General features: G+C 49.4%; 1 protein-coding gene across 2 annotated transcripts in view; it reads right to left on the bottom strand.

Moving 5' to 3' along the window:
* The window catches only part of USP34 (ubiquitin specific peptidase 34), a 2,681,755-nt gene that overhangs the window by 1,746,092 nt on the left and 913,725 nt on the right, over positions 1 to 21,938 (bottom strand). For both annotated transcript variants that reach the window (XM_078649291.1, XM_078649292.1), the window contains exon 36: positions 5,101 to 5,225. In XM_078649291.1, coding sequence (XP_078505417.1) covers positions 5,101 to 5,225 — 125 coding nt within the window. The remainder of the gene's footprint in view (positions 1 to 5,100; positions 5,226 to 21,938) is intronic.

Below are 21,938 nucleotides of genomic sequence, written 5' to 3'. Positions count from 1 at the left end.
GCAGGAGAGGTCCCTGGGTAGAAGGGTGGAAAGAAAGGCAGACTGGATTGTGCAGGGCAGGACGGTGGAGGAGCGGCTGAGGCACTGGTTCTCCCGTGGCAGGACGCCCCCAGGCCCCTAGAAGCTTCAAATGGAAGAAGCAGCTCCCTTCCACCAGAGCCCTGGTGGAGAACCTCCAACAGATGGTCCGTAGGCAATGGGGTGACCGAGTTGCCCATTTGCAAAATGCCAGCAGCCGTGGAAATGGCCCGGAGAAAGGCAACACCCGCCTCCGTAGGGCGTCACGGAGGAAAAATGCAATTCCTCTGTGGGCGACGGCTGTAAACTAAGCCGTCCATCCCCGAGTCCAGCTGGAGGGAGAAATGGCCAGCCCCTGTAGGATGGAAGATCCACGGATGAGTGGGGGGCCTGAGGGGCCTCCGGATAAGCCTACGGGGCCACCAACAGCGAGTTGCGGAAAAGAGGATCCCGGGTTGTGGCCGCGGAGACTGTGAAGAGCCCTCCCCGGAAGATAGCAACGATGCAGCATCCAGTCTTCGGTGAAGACGAGACAAGGAGATGCCAAACCTCCGGAGAGGAAGGGACCTCCGGAGACGAGTCGATGACCAGACGCCTGGACAGTGCCGTGGAGTCCTCCATAGGCACCGGTGTGTCTTCGATCTGCGCCAAAGCGGACGTCAGGGGCGCTGAGGCGACCTCCACCACCACGTGCCTTCTAGGAGAATGGAGCGGGTCGGAGCCGGAGCGGCTAATGAACGGCACCGAAAAGGCGCCGACTCGACCTCTGAGGCAGCCGCCTGCGTAGAGGACCGAGAGGGACTCGGGGAGGCGCCCCAGACCCCGGCCACCACCCGCTGCGCTGCCAGGGTCGGGAAGGAAAGCCATCGGCGCCGGAATGGCGTCGGCTCGGCCTCCGGCAAGGCACCTGCCTGCCCAGAGGACCAAGGGGGACTCGGGGACGAACCGTGAGTCCCGGTGACCACCTGCGACACCACAGGGACTCCGCGGGGATTTGCGGCTAGGCAGGGACACCGTGGGTTGAAGAGGGGAACCCCGGAGGGCCGCACCTAGATGGCACCACACCCCCAGAACCTGAAACCGAACTCGTCTGCGCCAGGATCAAAGCTGCCGGCGACTCCACCGAAGGACCCGCACATGGCAAGGGATCCGAGGACGTCTCAGGAAGAGGAGGGGGGCCCAAAGAAGCCTGCAGAGCCATAGCATAGGCCTTCATTTGGGCCCTAGTCGCCTGACGCCAGGAAACGCCGGATAGGGTGACGCCGGTCGAGGGCGCACGTCCCGAGAGGAACCGGCGCCCTCTGCAGAGTGAAGACAAGGGCTCGGTGACAAGCTGTAAGGCTTACCGGCAGGCGGACGACGCCCCTGGGCCTCGGTGAAGGACGATGCCGCATTCTGAATCGGCGGTTTCTGGACCCTTCCGAGGTAGGGGACGGACGTGGAGACGAGAGCGACCTGGACAAGCGGCCCAAAAGCAATTTCATCCGGTGCTCCCGCCGGGACTTCGGCTTGAGATGCCGACAGCGTTGCAGTCCATAGAATCATGTTGCTAGCCCAAACACCACATACAGATACAGGGTGAGGGTCAGTCGCCAACATCTGACACGTACAAGAAGTACATGTCTTGAAACCCGAAGGCATTCGCACACTGTTCCTCAACGCAAAAGCGTTAAAAGAAGGCCGAAAAACAGGCCAAAGGACACAACCCTGATCCGCGTTGCACACGGAAAAGAAGGAAACTGACGTCAGCGCACCAGGATAGGGCTTTTGTGACCTCGCTGACGTCACGTCCGCGGGCTACGTCAGGGCGGAGTCACGCAGTGCTGACCCCCGGTGCGCAGAGATGCAGTGGCAAAGATTTTTCCGGGTCCAGTCTCACGCCTGGGGATAATTCTACATTAAGGAATCCGCGGCTAGTAGTCTCTATCAGATTATGCTTTCAAATGCAAAGCTTTACACGATAATGCAATTGTAGCTGAAATTGGAATTGTTACAGGTTTGTATTTGCTTTTAAAACCGTTCAGAATACAGTGAAATTACTTCAGATTACTTTTGCGTTACTTTTCAGTTACTTCGACTACTCGGGGGGGGGGGGGTCTGCCTAGATATCACACTGTGGTTCTTACAAAACACAGGTAACTATGACAGTTTTGGGTTCAAAGCAAAGTTACATTGGTTTCAATACAAAAGTCAATTCAACACAGAACATTTTAGAAGAAAAATCAAAACATTGGTTCCTATGGAAGAAGAGAATGTTATTGGTTTGCGGGTAAGTAAACGACCAGAAAGAATAGGTGTTAGAACCAAGGTTCTCCAAGGTTCAAGGTGGCACTCAAATCATACCACCAGCGGCACTGGGACGGGTGCAGAGTGCATAGGCCCGATGTTAGCCAAAAGGGCTTGGGGACCTTCGGACAGGGGCTGCTCACAAGGTCGCCACTGGGTTGTGGGAGCTAGGCTCCTGGGGTTAGGATCAGCACTGCAGGGGCCAACAATCAGCACAGGAGCTGCACCGCCAGCGTCACGGAGGAGGCCGAATGCAGGGTGTCAAGGAGATGTCGGGAGGCCTCTTGTTACCAATGGAGATCACTGGTTCAGTATAAGTGATGCAGACTCTGGCAAGGAGATTTCCTGAGGGCGACCACTGGCAAGAGAGGTTCGTTGGGGTGTCAAGGGATGCCTGGACACCGTCGGTTGAGCCACCCATGGTGTGGGGCGTCAGGTGCAGGGGTGTCATCAGGAGTCTGATATTCTTACCAACTCTTGACACGGCTGGGGCGACCCCTCAAGTTGAGGCTGCAGGCACCGGGTAGAAGATTGATGCAGGTCAGAGATCACCGGCTCCCAAGTCAGGATTGTTGGGGAGATCTCCACATGGTGTGTGGCCCCTTGAACTCCGGCAGTGGGTGTCGGGAGCAGAGTGGTGCAGAACCGCCAATCCAGCTGGATCCGATATCTGTGTTGGAGTCTTTGGTTTGAGCAAATCCGGTGCTCACAGGAGAGAGTTGTTTTGGTGAAGGCAGGGAAAGTCCTCCAGGTTCTGGATGGCTGCCGGACACACTGAGGTTCCACTGTTTGCAAGTCGAAGTCGGGACAGGCCGGTAGGGCTGGGGCCAAAGCAGTTGGTGTCCTCTTCTTCCTTGTTCAGCACTGCTCTTCGGTCGCTCTTCTTTCGTCTTCTCGAATCTCAGGAGGCAAGTTCAGGGTTACCCCGAAAAATACGAACATCTGCTTCCTGCAGTCATGGCGTGGCTTAAATCTTGTCATTTACGGTGGGGATATTTTTCACAACAACACTGTGGAAACGTTTTGGAGTTCTCAAAAAACTAACAAAGCCAGGAGCCTAGCTCGGGGTCCGCATCAGAAGGTGCAAAAAAGAAAGTAACTGACATCAGTGCACAGAAGTGGCACTTATATGTGGCCCCTGTCTGTTACTTTCAGGGCTGTATAGAGTCAGTGTAAAGCCGCACAATGCCACCTTATCTGCACATGAGAGAACTGCTATAATATGATCTGGATTGCATAAGGTGCCTGGGAAACATACTACGGCGAGGAATATTTGGCTAGATGTATCCAAAGAGCATCTCCCTTTAAGTCAGCTACTCTACCTTTGGCTGGCCTCAAAATGCTATCAACCAAAGGTGTCTTTGGTGCACCCTGGTGGCTGCCCCCTGATGGTACTGTGGGTACCACAGACTGTCTCAACAACACCTATCTGCAGGGAAGAGGGGGAGGAAGTGCAAGAATTCCGTCCTTAGACACCAAAGGTCATTACATCAAAGATCAACCTCAAAACAGCTATCAGGAGAATCACTCGTTCTCCAAGTTTCAGCGAGATGATGGAGGAAGAGAATCCAGATAACAGAGGGAGGCACATCAACCTAGAGAAAGCAACAAGGCTCCCGACCAGGCGACTCAAAGTGGAGGCAAGGGAAAGGACATGTTTTTGCAGTGCTTCACAAAGAGGTGTTCAGAGATGTAATCTGAACAGTTGCAGCAATAAAAACAGAAGTATTTTTTTCAGAGTCAGAAGATCCTGAACTTTTCAGATCTCTGTCTCAGAAAACAAGTGAAGACGATGCACAGAGACCTGAATAAGGTTGGAGTTCAGGCCTCTATTCAGCTCAACCAAAAGCAGTGAAGGCAGTAAACCGTTCTGGAATGTCACAGTCACACGTAAATATTTGGACACTCATGTAGAAAGACATGGCCCACCCAATAATGGAAGGAGGATGGTGTTCTGGAAAACTGATGTATGCTGGGGTATATTTTTGGCCTCACACACACAAGGGGAGTGCTGGAGACATCAACTAGCTTGTTCCATTGGCCAGGATATGGGACTGTTAGAAACACAACCCCAGTAGAGTGCTTAATATACATCTCTGTCCCCCATGTTCTCACTCCCTAGGAGGACTGTACAATTAACATTTTGTTAGTCAAGTTATTAGGTCATTATAGCACAAGGAAAATTGCTTGGATTTTTCATACACAATTGATGTGCTTTCACAAACTGCAAAACCAAATAAAAGAGTTAAACTAAAATATCACAGAAAAACACTTGCTGGTGTTTGGGGTGTATAGAAAAATCAAAAGGGCATCAGGTTTGAGAATGTCATTTGAAGGCCGGGACATTGCTAAGATTATTAAAGAATTTCTGATCCAATAACTTGCTCTGGTGCACCTACTGATCAAAGCAAAGTTTGCAATTAGAGTATATTACAAAAAAAGAGGAAACATGTACAAAGAAATATCTACTTAGAAACAAGCATTACGCTTCAACAAGAGATAAAGCTTACTGTCATCTAAAGAACAAAATTAGGATCTGGAGAGCTACGAGTCACTGGGAATGTATACGAGAAAACAAGTTACCTTGAGTCAAAAGCCTACTCTAAATTTCAAATTAGGTAGAGGGAGAACATTTTAGAAACCATCAATTTGTACAACAAATATATGCATATACTCATAGAAGGCCTTAATCTAAAAGTTTGGGTTGCAGTATTTTACAATCAAATGTACAGAACTTATATTTATGTACAGTTTTCTTCAAATAAAAAATAAGAACACGACAAGTAACCTACTTACCTCTGGAATAAGAAGTGTAAGTTTTTTCAACCAATCTTGCAAATAATCACTGTCCGCTAGACTGGATTTTACCAAAGAACAGCAGTGAGCCCAACTCACCAGAAGCCACATTGAATAATGGGTAACTGTGGAAGAAGGTGAACAACAGCATTAAGCAGCACACCCAGTTTGCTAAACATTTTGGTTTGAAAATACAACCATGTGACATAAGTAAGGTAGGCTGTACTAAACTAATTTTATGATCCATAACTATGACCCATTAAACCATCGAATCGAACAGATTTGGAATTAGTTGTGATATTTGTTACAATATAAAAGAAGGTTTACACACACAGGTGCAATCAGACAAAGTAACATGAATAAAGTTTCAGTTAAAGGTCTGATGACTGGTAGGGTTCATGTTACAATCTCAACTATAAACTTGAGGTATTTACCATAATGCATTGGGGTGAACTAAGTGCTGGGAGGTGAGACAGTTTGCTACCAACCACTTTTTGTATGAACTCAAAGTATTATGGGGTAAACCCAGCTGCTGAATCTGTTCCAACTGTCCCTGGAAGGCTAACAGACACACACAACTCCACCAAAACTCCATTCCATTTTTCACCAAAACTACCTAAAGGCAAACTTACCTCATTGTAAAGAAAAGTTTATTTTCATATGGTCACCCCCAAGTTTTTTGACTGATGCTGCTGGTTTTTCAACTCCGACAGTGCACGGAGGCCTGCTAACTAGACCTCAGTGCCAGTGCCCTGACCCTAAAGTGTACGTAGAATTGGCTGCACCCAATTGGAGATGGCTAACTTACCTGTAAGTCTCTAGTAAATGGTAGCCTGGCACCAATGGCAAGTAAGTTAGGAGGATACCCCAAGGCTTCCAGAAATGATTTGGCCACTCTAGAGTTCCCCAAGTAAAACAAGTCCCCCAGTCAACCACTGCAGACTGGTAGCGCAGTTGTGTACTGCTAGCCTACCTTGGCCGTTGAAAGCAATGGCAAGGCCACCACGTCCCCTGGGCATGTGTGTAAGTCACTCCTCTGGCAGGTCTACTGAGCCCTAAAGACAGAGTGCTACATATGACACAGGCAGGACAAGTAATTTACATATCTGATAGTAAAGCACGCAAAACTGCAGTTTTTACTGTGGAAAGGCTTTTTCACCCAATTGGCGAGTACAGAGTTACATGCTAATCTTCTCAGCTGTGCCAACTCCTGAACGGTGCGACCAAATTGTGCACTTCAAGGTGCAAAACAACTTGCTACATTAAGCTCGACTAGTATTTCAAGTCGAAATTAATGTAACTTGGTGCAGTTTGCAGCTTTAGCAAAGCTGGCACTTTGTCACTTTAAAACTCATGTGCCTTCCCAGGCACACATGTAGCCTACTCCACAAGACAGCTTTCTGCCCTCCTGGAGAAATGTGCCAATGACTTTTATTTTATTTTATTTTTTTATACATTTATAGAGCGCAAACAGCTACCCACAAAGGGTTTCCCGGCGCATTCATGAGATGGTACTTTGATGCTGCAGTACAAGTGTTGCTCTCAGGAAGGAAAACAATGATTGCAGGCCAGGGAGGTGTCAACTTCCTCCTGCAGGAAACCAAGTAGGTGGTAGCTCCAAAATGCAGGCTTCTAAGGGAAAGCAGCCTTTGAAGGGCAGATATGTCACACTAGTAAGGATGACTGTCCCATTGTTTAGATAGACTGGCACTGGGAGCAGTGGGGAAACCAGTTATCAAACCTGTTTCGCCAGGGATATGTAGCCCTAAGTTAGCCACACGGAAGGGTGGGGTGGTGAGGCCTAAACACAGAGGATCTCACCATCTTGGGAGTGGGCAGAATGGGGCATCCCGGGATATTTAGAAGTCACACTCAACAGGAAATAGTCATAAGTTTGCAGGGACCTGGGAACCCATTGGCTACCAACAGTAGCCTGCCCTAAGGACACTTTGAGCATAAAGACCTCAGCTGACTTGGAAAAAGTATCAAAGGATGACTGCACCTGCTACACCTGGTGGCTAGCCAAAAGAGGGACTGTGGCCAATGTGTCCTGCTCAAGGAGAAGCTGTCCCAAGAACCCAGCCAAGCCAAGATAATTTTAAGGCCTATCTGACTGGCCTACTATTCACAACACAGGGACACAACAAGCTGAAGAAGCTGACAAGTTGGTAGCCTAAAGTCTTCAAGATGCCATGACGGCTGCAAAGGGCCAAGACTTGATGCACAGCATTTAACTAGAGTTAGCGGAGCCCGGGAGTGCTGTCAGAGTTGCTGGGACCCTCAGAGGGTGAGTTAGTGACTCAGGAAGGATTGGCCTGTGACCGTGATCCAGTGGTGACTGGACTTCTGCCTGTCTGGAGTTAGCTTTGTGAGAAGTAGACCTGTCTGCTGTTTGCTCCACGGACCTTTGCCCTCGGATACTCGTGTGGGAGCCTCTCACTCTTTGAACGCCCACACCTCGCCGGACCCGCTCCGCGGGTCCCGCATCGCTCCTGAAGCCTGAGGGGAACTGTTGCTTCAAGAACAAGTGCTAGCTGGGGAGTTCAGGGCTGCTGCTGGGCTGCGAGCGAAGACCGGGACTACAGATCCCAGGAGTTCCCGGTCGGCCGATCACCATCACCTGGCCCGCTCTCCCTGCAAGCGCCGCCCCCAGCTCACAGGTGGGGTTAAAACTTCTCCCTTTACCCTCCTCTGTGGGACCTGTCTGCTGTTTGCTGTTTGCTCCACGGACCTTTGCCCTCGGATACTCGTGTGGGAGCCTCTCACTCTTTGAACGCCCACACCACGCCGGACCCGCTCCGCGGGTCCCGCATCGCTCCTGAAGCCTGAGGGGAACTGTTGCTTCAAGGACAAGTGCTAGCTGGGGAGTTCAGGGCTGCTGCTGGGCTGCGAGCGAAGACCGGGACTACAGATCCCAGGAGTTCCCGGTCGGCCGATCACCATCACCTGGCCCGCTCTCCCTGCAAGCGCCGCCCCCAGCTCACAGGTGGGGTTAAAACTTCTCCCTTTACCCTCCTCTGTGGGACCTGTCTGCTGTTTGCCGTTTGCTCCACGGACCTTTGCCCTCGGATACTCGTGTGGGAGCCTCTCACTCTTTGAACGCCCACACCTCGCCGGACCCGCTCCGCGGGTCCCGCATCGCTCCTGAAGCCTGAGGGGAACTGTTGCTTCAAGGACAAGTGCTAGCTGGGGAGTTCAGGACTGCTGCTGGGCTGCAAGCGAAGACCGGACTACAGATCCCAGGAGTTCCCGGTCGGCCGATCACCATCACCTGGCCCGCTCTCCCTGCAAGCGCCGCCCCCAGCTCACAGGTGGGGTTAAAACTTCTCCCTTTACCCTCCTCTGTGGGACCTGTCTGCTGTTTGCTGTTTGCTCCACGGACCTTTGCCCTCGGATACTCGTGTGGGAGTCTCTCATTCTTTGGACTGCAAGGCCCAGCATTCTCCACTTTGCGCAGCTGGTGCCTCTTCCCCCGGCGGCCACGCCCCCTGCCTTCACGTATTTTATCGGCGCAGCACCACCGCGCCGCGGGACGCAGCACGGGGCGAAGACCGGGCAAAGAGCGGGCCGTTTGAGGCCGTTCGAGTACGGAGGAGAACGGAGGAGAACGGGCCGGGCCCACCCCCCCTGCCCGTTCATCCTATTCAAGGATCGAATAGAACGTAACCCCAGATAAATTGTGTTTTGGCAGAAGGTATTTTACCTTCACTGTGTGGGTTTCATAGAGCTATATGTACATTTGATACTATTAGCCTGATACAATATAGGTACTGCTGGCCCAAGTAGAAGTAGATTGAAACATGCCTTTAAGATCAGGTAAAGATCGTACAGTGCAAATACAAACAACCAAGGGAATTATTTCGGGCCCACTCGATGTTTTTATCACCCGAGCAACAGGGATATTGGAAAAGGAAATAGCGATGGTGGAAAAGAGACTCTCCTTAGATCTAATTAGCGGTAAGCGTACCTCGTTGGGGGGGATAGCAACAATTCTTAGTCCTCCTGCCCATGCATCATCAAATGCATCTGTTACTACTGAGGCACTGGTTCACATAGAAGGAGAGGGGGTGGGTCATTCAGCTCCTCCAGTTAATGTTGACCAGAACTTGGATGATACTCAGCTAAGCAGGGGGGATGAAACTCAGAACAGTGGGGGGGACGATACCCAGAATAGCGGGGGAGATGAAACTCAGAATAGTGGGGAAAACTAGGTTCGTCTGGAAATTCTACATTCATCTAATAATGCTGTCTTGAATCTTCCAGTGGAGGTGGACCCCTCGGGATCAGTATTAATATCCCGTAAAAGAAAGCAAGTTTTGAGTCACCAGGGGGGGAGAGATCATAAGATGCCCAAACTAAATGATCCTTCTGGTATTGATACTTCCGCCCCTGTGCATCCCCCAGGTTCACTAATACCCTCTGTATTCCCTAACGTGCTATGCCCCCCCTTTATTCCTTTGGGGTCTTCTGATCCCTGTCCAACATGCCTTAATAGTGACGAAGTCCTATTGGTAAAAATGGAGGCCATGATTAAAACCCTCCTGCTCCCTGTTTTGGAGAGAACAAGGTTGATGACCACAAAAATAGATGCTCTGGAGACGGTAGTGAGCACAAATTTGGGCCTGCTACAAAAGCTAACTATCTCCAGTCCAGTGGGAGGGGTTTCTACACAGTCAGTAACTAAAACAAAATGTATAAACAATGCTTCCACTAGTAAAGTCAAGAACCCAGCACCTACAGGGGTAGCCATTAGTAAATCGACAGCGGGGGGGAGGCCTAGAGATAATCCCAGCACCGCAGCTGTAGGTACATTGTCACAGGCTCTTAAGAAAAAGGTCATAGCTAAACCCAACCCAGATAGGTCCCAAGTACCCCGGTCGGCTGATCGAGTCAAACCTAACCCTAGCTCCTTATTACAGCCACCCCCAGGGAAAATAGTTAATCACCAGACCATCAAAACCCCAATTGTGGGGAAACAAAATAAACATACTATTCCCCGCGCAGACTTACCCCCGGAGGCTACCCAATACACAATAGTGTTAACTGGTGTTGCCCCGTTAAAAGTTGGAACTAAGGAGTCATATGGGGATTTACAAAATAAAGTGATATTCTGGTTGAATAAAAACCGTCCCTTGCCACCATCATCTCCCACTGAAATTCTTTTCGTAAGGAGAGTGGACTGGGTAGGATATGGCACTAAAGATTTGGAGGGCGATTGTACATTAATATCGTTTAAGGACCTTTGGGTGGTGGATACCATTCGAAGGGAAGCCAGGTTTGCTAGACAGGGGGACGTACAAACTCTGGGGCTTGCTTATTTCTACCCCCAAAGATATAGTAACTGTAGGAAGGTAGATCCCTGACTATGGTTGCCCCCAACTTTTTGCCTGGTGTTTTGCTGGTTTTCTGACTTAGTTGACCTGGGGCCCTGCTATTCAGGACCCCAGGCCTACTGCTCTCTCTGTAAAATGGATTCCATGTACCTTAGGTACATATCTAATTGGATACTGAGTCACCTTGTCAGTCCCTGTACAGTGTACCTTAGGTACCCAGGGCATAGGTGTACCCAGGGCCTACCAGGGGCTGCAGCATGTATTATGCCACCCCTGGCTGGCCATCCAAATCTGACACAACTGGCTGCTTGACAGCTGGGGCAAGGTGGTGTAATCACCCTTTGCTTTAGATATAGTATACCTATATCTAACCCTAAAAATGGACACACAGATCTCCTATCAGTCACTCCTATGGCAGGCCTTGACAATCCTGAAGGCAGAGTGCTTGGAATCGTGTGAGATAGTGCTCTGGCATGAGCTGAGCCTGTCTGCGGCTTTCGGGATCCATCCCTTAGCCGTTTCCATGATATCGCATACCATATACTCTTAAGTGCATTATAATCCTCGCGGTTATATGCCAACTCTGGTATCGCTTTATCAAAACATGTCGAGTAAGGTGTCATACGAATTGGAATACTAACCCCTCGCCAATTCTGGCGACGGGGTTAGCATTCCACCCTTCTAGAGGTACACGACATGTATGTAACCTGTAACCCCGGGTAAAGTCGGACATAGCCTCAGCTCCACAAGATGGATGCTGCCACCGAGACACAAGTCTGCCCTCCTGCTGCTGGGAGTCCTCCCAGCACAGGAGGCAAGGACAAAGGGTTTCCTGCCAGGGGCGGTGCCAGCACCGTTCCAGACAGGGTTTTGTGTATTCTAGGTAGGCAGGGCTTTAGAGGAAGGTGACTGCAAGTGGCACCCCGGTGCTCACTGTGCATAGGCCGGCTGAAACCAGTTCCAGGGGCACTCCAGCCCCTGGCCTGGGGAAAGCCCGCCAAAGGAGAGGGGTGTAACCACCCCCCTCCTAGTCCCACCCATAGGGCAGGACCTAGTCGCGTGCCAGCCCCCTTTTTCAGGATAAAGGTAGGAACTGGCCCCCTTCCAAATCAGATCATCTTTGGAATCAAGACACGACTTTCTGCGAAAGGACTTCAAGATTTCTTCTTCAAGATTCTCCCTTGTGACTAAGGAGTATTCACCCTGCATCCGCAGGCACCATCCTAAGAACACTGCGGTCTGCTGTAAGTCCTTCCTCCGGAATCCGACTGCCCAGCTCGACAAGACCAGGCTTCCCTGGCACCTCCGACCTCTACTCACCTCTACAGCCAAGCTGAGAACCGTGAGTGCGACGAGACCTCAAGGGACCGACTATTGCCAAGACTGCACGACTTCTTCACAGCAAGCCCGCCGAGTAATCTCCTGGCGAGCGCTTTGGGGTCCGAGAAGCCCCAACCCTGATCAGCTCCAGCACCGAAGAGCAGCCCCCCAGCATCTCCACGATCGGCGTGGGGCCCTTCTGCTTTTTGCTGCTCACCGCGTTGTTTGGCTACTAGCCCGCTGGCTTGTGGCCTTCTGAACGACGCCCGACGACATCACTGCTGCTGGTCTGGTTGCTCCAGACTGGCTCTTGCTCCCTTCCAGAAGAGGAGCACCCCGGACCCTCCTGGTCCACTCAAGACGCCATTTTGAGTCCACCGCGTGGGCTTGAATTAGCCAAGGCTTTGTTGCCCAATCCTGGGTCCTTTGACGCCGACAGCTTCATCCATCGTGAGACAGCTCGCCCCTCCATCCTGGTCGCCGACAACGCCTCCTGGTCCGTGAGATCTGCAGAGCACAGCGTCGCCCACTCACCTAGCCGAGGTGACTACCATCCGGTGCCCTCCTGGTGCCCCCTGACTACTGGCTAGTAGTCACGAACTTGGTCCCCTCTGCTTTCAGGTATCATCCATCTTCGAGATCCAGGCTTGGATCCCTTCGAACTCTCTTCACTGGTCGCCTGCCCGCATCTTTCTTCCAGGCTCCTGGTTCGTCTACGAGGATTCCCGACGTCTTTTGAGACCTATGCAGCTGCAGCCCCTGGGCTAGGTAACTTCGGCATTTCGGTGCCCCAGCATAGCCTCACTATCCAAGGGTCAGGATCCACTGTCGTTTTCTCCCTACCAGGTCGGGTTCGCCCGTGAACACTAACTTTAACTTTACTAGCTATCATAGACTTTGTCCCGCGTGAGAGTGCACACTCTGCACCCGAGTCCCCTGGGCCTCCTAGAAGTAATCTAACGATTCTATAGTCAAGTCCTAGCGATTCCAAAGCCTATTAGTACTGTACTTACCTGCTAGTAATTTCGCATTCCACTTTCAGAGTATATGGTTTTTCGTGCCCCTCGGGCATTTGTATATACTGTGCTAACTTAAGTATTTTCGTAAGAGTTTTGTTGTGTGCCTAGCACCCTGTCCTCATAAAGAGTACAGGGCTGTTGTGATTCTAATAAATACACTGTTTATTTTCATAACACTTGTGTGGTGTCCTTTCACTGGGTGTTCAAGGGGTAATGTGATGGTAAAACAGCTGGCTTAACACGCCCTCCAGAGTCTTAGCCTTAGACTGCTCGTATCCATGCTACTAGGATAGCTGGTCTATAAGGTTGACTTACAACCAATCATCAATAAGGGTTGTTTGGACTGATATATAGTGATCACTAGAATAGTGAGCACTGCACATCAGGCCAACTTCTCACAGTAACTTTCCATTAGGCCCCACTTACATGAGACCACCAGTTAGGAGGCTCCCTATAGTAAGAACACCACACCCCCAGCAATATCCTCTACTTTTTAATCATTTAGGGCCCCTCTCAGACCTTGAGGCGATAGACTGACTTCATATTCCGACTAAGAAGATTAAGTCTGTTGAGGTCTGTGGGAATGTGGCAGCGATGCCAAGATGGGGGGTCCCACCTCTTGTAAATGATGGAGAGGCAAGTTTGGGGGTACAAGCAACTGAGGTATATGCAGCAGCAGCTGCTGAGGATTCAATAGATGTTATGTCAGTGGGGGTAAGTTTGGATAATGTTGACAACAAGGAGAGTAAGGTAGGAAAAGGGAGTGAATTGGTGACCCCGTCCGAATCAGTAACCACGGTTAACCACCCAGCTCCCATCGCAGTTCCCCCATCAGAAACATCTGAAACATTCAATATAGTGTCCTGGAATGTTGCAGGGGTTAAGGGACGTATGCACTCTGAAGACTGGCTGGAGTTTGTTGATAAATTTGGTGCTGTTTTATTACAGGAGACTTGGGCACCAGATCCAATTCATAGGACAGGTTTTGTAAACTTTTTCAAACCAGCTATTAGGGGTAGTAAAGGGCGAGCATCAGGGGGGTTGGTGATTTGGGTGAAGCAGTCGTCGGGCTATCATCCAACTGAGATATCTGTAGAGAACCCGGACCTTCTGGCCAATAAAATTAAGTAAGGATGGCCATCGGGACCTGATTATTATTAACATATATGCACGAGGCCTACCTGGTGGTCGCTGCCCTGGTATCTTGGATGTATTGGACAAATACCTTGCTGGACTGGATAGAGAAAATGTTATTATATTAGCAGGAGATCTGAATTGTACTTTTGAGCCTCTTTATGTTGCTGGGGACGGATGGGGGTCCACAGAGGACACAGCATGGAATATTCCGGATTTGATGACTAATAAAATTGTTAAAGCGACTGAGGCTGCCTTGAACTGGATGGCTCTATGTCTAACCTGGGGGCTAAGGGCTGTTAATGGCCGCTCTCCATCTGATCTAGGCGCCAATTATACATTTGACAATGGATTAAGGAAAAGTCGGATAGATTACTTCTTGTTAAAGTTGGAATTTTGGTATCTGTTGGTAGACATGGAAGTGGTACCCCGCCCAGAAAGCGATCATAACCCCTTGACACTTAAGATAAGGTTGCCGGGAATGAAGAGATTGAAGGAACCAGACTTCTACCGGACAGGGGATGTTGTTTTGACTAATGACCGAAGAAGGCTAAAATGGTCCAGGTTAGCGGGGGATGACACCCTACAGGAGAGCATCGAGACTGTGGTTTCCAACATGTTAAACGAAATTTCGCCCGATGATTCAGTGGGGCGTAGTTCTGAGAACATTATTATTGACCTCCATGAGTGTTGTTTTGATCAGCTTAAGCTTCTCCTTTCTCTACCATGTCAGAAGGGAACCGTTAAATCATACGTACCCCGCCAGAAATGGTACAATAAAAAGTGCAGGGAGGCCCATAGTCATCTTGTTAAAGCGGTTAAGTCCCGAAACATGTGCGTTGTAAAGGCAGCTAGGGTGCAATATAAGAAAATTCAGTGGGAAGCTAAACGGGAGTGGGAGGACACGTATTGGTCCGACCTCTTGGTTGCCTCTACTTCGAATAACCAAACTAAATTTTGGGAATTAGTAAAATGGGGCAAGGACTTAGACTCTCGTACTCCTACAAACCATGTGCCCCCTGAAGCTTGGGTGAAGCATTACTCGGCCCAATTTAGTGTTGAGAACTCTGTACCCCGTTTAGTTTGGGTGAGGTGCACTTGACACCTATATGTAGGGAGATATTGATATTCTCAAAAATTGAGGTAGAGCTAGCTCTCGGCCTGACCCAGCGGGGGAAAGCACCAGGGATGGATTTAATCCCTGCTGACTTGTTTAAAGCCAACCCCGCCCTTTGGGTGCCGTATATAACTAAGATAGCAAATGCAATAGCTAAAGGGGCAAGAATTCCCAAGTCATGGAAGGGGCGGAGATCCTCCCGATCTACAAAAAAGGCGACAGGTCCAACCCGGGCAACTATCGCCCGATCAGTCTCATTGACTCCCTTCAAAAAGTCATTGCACGTATGGTTCTGGGCAGAGTTCAGGGTTGGATTGAACTAGAGGATATCCTTTCTCCTATGCAAGCGGGCTTCAGATCGGGTACGAGCACCATCGACCAGGTGTTCAGATTTTGTCTGATCTACTGGAAGGTGGTTTTGCTCGGCGGTGGAACCATCTTTGCCGCGTTTATTGATCTGAAGTCCGCTTTCGATCTCGTGCCGAGGGATAAATTGTGGTGTGTTTTGAGGGATTTAGGATTACCAATGGAACTACTTGATCTAATAGTTAAAATGCATGAAGACAACTATGCAAGGGTGAGGTGGGGAGATCAGGGACAAGTGACGGAATCCTTTCCTGTGACCCGAGGAGTCCGTCAGGGGTGTGTCCTGGCGCCAACGCTCTTCCTGTTATTTATTGATCAGGTAGTCAAATTCTTCGTAGACACCCCCACCGATGCCCCCTCGTTGGCAGGGACAAGGTTCCCAATGCTTATCTTTGCCGACGACACCCTACTCCTCTCCAAAACACGTAGTGGCCTACAGCGGGCTTTGGACCGCTTTGAGGAGTTCTGTGTTATTAATGACCTAAAGGTAAACGTGGGCAAAACTAAGTTTATGGTCCTCACCAGGAATCATTCTGTCCGGAGCTCTGTAAGTATGAGTGGAGACAACTTGGAACAAGTAGAGACCATGACGTACTTGGGGGTTACCCTGGATCGTCGCTTGCGATGGAAAGAGCAAGTAGGCGCCCAACAGCTTAAATTTGCCAGACTAACTGGCTGTCTTTTGAGTGAGCAAAAGAGATCGATTACAAAACGGGTCACCCCAGCATTAAAGATTTATGACACTAAGATCAATGCTGCAATCCTATATGGCGCAGATCTCTGGGGATACATGGATCTCTCAAGCCTATTCAAAATTCAGTGTAAATTCTTACGGAGTCTGGTAGGGTTACCTCAATCCTCCCCCTCTATACCCCTTTGCCAGGATCTGGGGTGCAACCCAATTAACGAGATGGCAAGATTTAGACTGGTGGCCTTTTGGAGGCGTATATGGACCTCCCCTGATCTTACCCTCTTTGCGAAGGAATTGGCTGAAGTCAAGTCAATTAGGGGTTCTGGGAGAATTCCATGGCTACAAACGGTAAAAACCATTCTGGTCGAAATGGGTCTGGAACAGCTGTGGGTATCTCAGAGTACTAATGCCTTTCCCTCCAAACAGGAATTCAAGGCATAGTATTGGGCCTCGGTCCGCCAATCGCTGGTGACTGCTTCCAGCTCTACTAGTCTAACGGGAAGGTTCCTGACCATTAAGTTGGATCCCTCTCGTGAGACTTATTGGGATATTATCTCCAGACCGCTGGACAAGAAACTTTACCATCAGTTTCGGGTAGGAGCCCTGCCACTGAATTCTTTCACAAAAAATTGGGTTAATGGAGGAACGGAATTTTGCAGTTGGTGTCCAGGCCACAAGGAAACAGAGGGTCATTTCTTGTTTGCCTGTCCGACCTATTTAGCGCCACAAACAAAATGCTTAAGACCTTTGTTTAAGCGACTCCCATTCAGAAGATCATCTGAGGCTATTTGGGTTTTAAAAACTAACACCTCAGAGGTGTTCGTGGTGAGCCTAGCCAAATTTTTACGGTGGGCTTGGGCCATCAGGGCAAGAAGCAGAAAAAGCCATCAATAGGGCCTCCCAATTTAATCATTTAAGTATAACCGTTTTCCTTAAAAGTAGGATAATGTATACTGTATTAGGAATGGTTTTATTTATCTTGTATTAAAAAAAAACAAAAACTCTTTTTTATATCTTTTGGTCAGGTTTGTTGTCGTATTTCTTGGATGTTTAATACTTTTTTAACTTCGAAAGTGTTTTTAGTACAATCAGAATGAACTTTGACAATGTCACTGCTACTGTAAAATGCTATTATAAAGGAAAATTGTCAAGATGTTCAATAGTCTTAAACATGTTTTAATTGTTGTCTTTTATGATTTTGATATCGAAATAAAGACTTTAAAACCTGAAACCTGAGAAGTAGACCATGAAACCAGGATCCCTTCAATATCTTCATGGACCGAGGAATTGCTGCAGGAAGACCCGCGTTGTCGGCATCACAACCACAGCATCCTTGGAGCGGTTTCGCATCCTTCACCCCATAAATCAGAACCACTTCATAGGAATCCATTACAACACAGATACAGTGCCTGGAACTGCTGAAGGACTGCTTCTTCTATGACGGTAACTTTTCTTGAGGACCTTGCTGTTTGCCTTGACTAGCTCCCTGCCGGAGGTGATCACCCCAAATACTTGTGACCTACTGCATTGCCACTTACCTAAGCCTTCCTTTAAATATTTTTTTAGGTGTACAAATCGATAATTTTATCAAGGTTTCTTGGCGGCTGAGTGAATTTGCGTTGATTTATTATTGCTTGTAAAATCTTTGCCTCCTTCTTATCAAAATAAAGTCTATTTTTATAAATTGGTGACTGATTTCTTGAGTGCCGTGTGGATTTCTTCTTCAGTTGATGTGGTTGTTTAAATGCTTTACATTGGTTCCTCGAGTAAGCCTTGCTGCACAGGGCCAAAAGGTACCCAGAATTGAGCTGAGGGTTTGACAGACGAAACCCATTGGTTCTAAATGGGTTGGCAAGTATATTAGACAGTGAGTGCACAACCACACCATATAATACACCCCATTTCCTCACACTCATCAAATAGGCCACCTTTGCCTTTCCTCAGCATAAGACACATTATGCAACATCCATCAGGATCATCCACAAGTTCACCTATTAACACATCTTTATAGTCTAATCTAGCAAGCTCTCTCTCAACACAAAACCAGGCAAGAACACAATCTAACCAAAACAAAATCAAAGAATAGCTTGCTCTGCAAAATGCTACACTCCAGTTGTACAGGATGAGGTAACCTCAGTGCAAAAGTTCAGCACTGAGACACAATGCCAAAGGAGTCATAGAATTTCTTACTTTGCAAATAGCTAGGGCCCACTCAGCCTGCACACACACAGGGGGAGGGGGGACCTTGCCTGGCCAAAAGATGGCCGCTAATTAAGTGAGCTCCGCAAGCCGCTACATCTATCTGTCAGTATCGGCCGTCTCTCGCTTGAAGGTCTGAGCACACGAAGCCTTATCGCCGGCGCCCTATTGCTGAAGGAACGGGGGCGATTGACGCAGATGGTCCGCCGCTATCGATCTGAACGTTACTTTCCCTCGTGCTGGGCTACGCCACGGCCGATGAGGGCGTGCTTCCAGCTGGGCCGCGACTAAGCCATCACTCGGCCCTTGCGCGTTGCGGCCTGAAGAGGTGACTGGGGTTTCTGCACGGCAGCGCTCCTCCTGTACAGAGCGTGGAGCCACTACTGGGCGTTGAAGACTCGCTGTCGCCACTGAGGGCAGTAGCAGGTGAGACGCTACGGGAACCTGTACTGAGGGGTGATGAGGAACCCTCTTGTGCAGGCTGGTTGGCTGTGGCCCGGTGCCAGGCCTGGTCGGTGAGTCTCTGCCTGCCCTGAGCCCCTCTATAAGACTGCGGGGGCGTGCAGGATTGTCTGGACACTCGGCGAGCTTGACGCTGCCAGACTGATTGCTGGATGTGTGAGGCCGTATCTCTTGGCGCGGCTCTGCTCCTGCATTGGGCCTTGGACACCTAGGGGCTGCGCGTTAGACAGCACTGGCCCCTATCTGGATGAGAGAAGCGAGGGGGTAATCTAAAAAGTGGCAACAGACAGGTTAGACAACTGTCCCCAGAGTGGATTGTTGTGCTTCGAGTTGGGAGGCCCTCTCGGACTTCCTCTGTGGGGGCTCACAACCAGAACAGGTGGGGTCTCACGCTTGCTGACTAAGTAGCTGAAGTAGCTTTGGTAACAGAAAAAGAAGAATTCGAGCAACCAGCACCGATACTGAACTGTGTCAGAATGGGAAAACCAGACAAGACACAGCCTAAGCTGAGCTTTGAGCAGCGAAAGACCAGGCACAGAGAAGATACTGCGGAATCTGCTGCATCGGAACTGACGCATTAACAGAGGACCCCATTGGTGACATCAAAATGATCCTTGTGTCCATGCAGAAGGGTCTGTCGGCGATTGATGCGAAAATAGACACCTTGTCCTATAGAATGGATCGCATGTCCGAGAAGGTACACAAGCATGCGGAACGTCTCAATATGGCCGAGCAAAGGATCACCGAAACTGAGGAGGCCCAAACTGACTAATAGTGCACAGAAACAGATGGAGAAGATCCTGGTCACTTTGCAGGACAGAGCTGAGGATTTGGAAGCCAGATCGAGGTGCAGTAACCTGCACATTAAAGGCCTTCCTTAGTCAACTGCAACTGGTAACATGGAGGTCTTCACAAAAAAACTGCTCACTACTCTGCTGGCTGCCGTCACCTTTTCCCCATGTTAGTTGTGGAGCGGACGCACCGAACGCTGGGGCCTAAGCCTCTCCGGGTGCCCCTCCAAGGATTGTCATAGCGAAGCTGCTGAACTATGGAGTCAGAGATGCAACGCGGAGGAGGGCAAGAGAACTGGGCAATCTACAGTATGAGGGCTCCTATCTCTCTTTGTTCCCGGACTGCACCCTCAGAGTCCAGGAGGCCAGGAAGCAATTTGCGCCACTGAAGCGCAAGCCGAGGGCGCAAAGTGTGGCATATGCGATGCTGTACCCGGCTGAGAGTGATACTGAACAGGAAGGTGAAGATTTTCTCTGAGCCTCAGTTCTTCCAAAAAGTCCTCAAAGACAAGGACAGGCTCGGCAAGCGTAGGAAAGACCAGACTGAGGACGATCGAGCGGATGGTACGGGTGGAGGACTCGATGATAATGACTAAGGAGAAAAACGGGACACCAGTTCCTAGCGACGACCCTCCCTCTTGTGAAGACTATCTGAAGGGGTCTGGTGGATTGTAACTTGAACCTCCAATGGGGTCTGCACTACTGTGGATAACAAATTACTGTTCCTACAGCCAATTTGTGAAAAGATGTACTAATTTGCTGACTCTTATTTGCATAACCCGGAACTGTGGTGTTAGCAAATTGATGTCTTGTATGAGAGACACTATGGTTAAGGAACTGTTTGTGCGGCTCCACAGGAAATCTTTTTCCCTCCAGTGGTAGTCTCGTTGCAGTTGCTTAGTGGCGGTGCAGCACTGTGGCACACAGAGGTTTTGGCAGGCAACATCCGCCCCAATGCGTTTCACCCTTACTTACCACAAGTTATTTAGTGCTTACTGTTACACAACTGTTGTTTTCCTTTTATATTCTATAGTAATAGCTTGGGGGGAGGGAAGCAGGTCGCCTATGCCTAGTTTGGGACGGCATTGCGTGGGAGGGGGGAGGGATTGGGTTTCTTTGTTAACAGTTCGCATGCACATGAGGGTCGTGAGTGATAACGGTAACACACTTAACATCGTTGCTAAGAAGATCCAATCATATGATAGCTGCGAATGACACTCTGCAATAGGGCAGGAACACAGAAGAAGCCTGCGGCTAATGACTTGGAATATGAGGGGTCTGAACGACCATAGAAAGTTGCGTAAAATTCTGGCGTACTTGAAAAGAAAGGAAGTAGACATTGCCCTGCTTCAAGGGATGCATCTTGCCCCCAACTGCGCTATGCTCACGAGGCGAAGCCTATTAGGTCTGTTCCAAGCAGCTGTCTTCACTTCACACTCAAGAGGCGTACTCACCTGGGTAAATCCTAAATCATGTCTTCAACTCGAAGAGCGCAGGGCTTGTAGATATGTAATCTCAAGATGTTATGGTAGGGGTGTCGACTTTCATATTGTTAACACCCAAGGGCCCAACGACAATGATCCTCGGTTCTACCATTCAATATTGTCACTTATTAAAGGCTGCTCTTCATTGCCACTAATCTGGGGGGGGGGGGGGGGGGGGGGATTTTAATTGCATATTAGATCCTGGGCTTGACAGTTATCATGCAATATTTTCAAACGTGCCGGAAATAGTAGTGCATATTTCAGATTCAAGTCTCGAAGTTTCTTCTTGACTGCTATAAAGGAAGAATGCTGTCTTTGAACCAACATTGTGTAGTCTGGGTATAATGAGATTTTTGTATTCTCAAAATTTATAGTCGAGGACTCACGGGCTTTCTGCAGGAGAATGTCTTTGTTGCGAAAGTTCAGTAGTTTCACAATGAGAGGTCGAGGCGGAGCTCCCGGTTTCAGGCGACCGGTAGGTATCCTGTGTGCTCGCTCTATGCAATATTGCGTGGAGAGCTCTTCATTGGTGACGTGGTCCCAGAACCATTGCTCCATATATCGCGTCGCTCACGTCGGACCACCCTAAACTTGAGGACAAAGTGAAAGATAATGCAGCAACGTTGGAGGAGGTGGTCCCGCGACAATCGCAGGCTGAAACCAAGATCACACAGCTACAAGACCAAGTGGCTACCCTGCTAGACAGAGTGGAAGACTCAGAAGGAAGGGCCCAACATGATAACATCCACGTCATCGGGCTGCCGGAGAAAAGTGAAGGGAACGACGCGACCCCTTGTATGAACACCTTAAATGTCTCCCATACCGTGGCAAAAGTGTCGACTGACCCAATATTGGCTTTTAAAAATTAGCTGCTGCAATGTAATGGCGGTAGTTAATTCGGCCTTAAACAACAGGAAAGGAG

Source organism: Lissotriton helveticus, chromosome 6, assembly GCF_964261635.1.
Source record: "Lissotriton helveticus chromosome 6, aLisHel1.1, whole genome shotgun sequence".
NCBI lineage: Eukaryota > Metazoa > Chordata > Amphibia > Caudata > Salamandridae > Lissotriton > Lissotriton helveticus.
The sequence above is the reverse complement of the archived record's forward strand: the minus strand, read 5'-3'. Positions and strand labels throughout refer to the sequence as shown.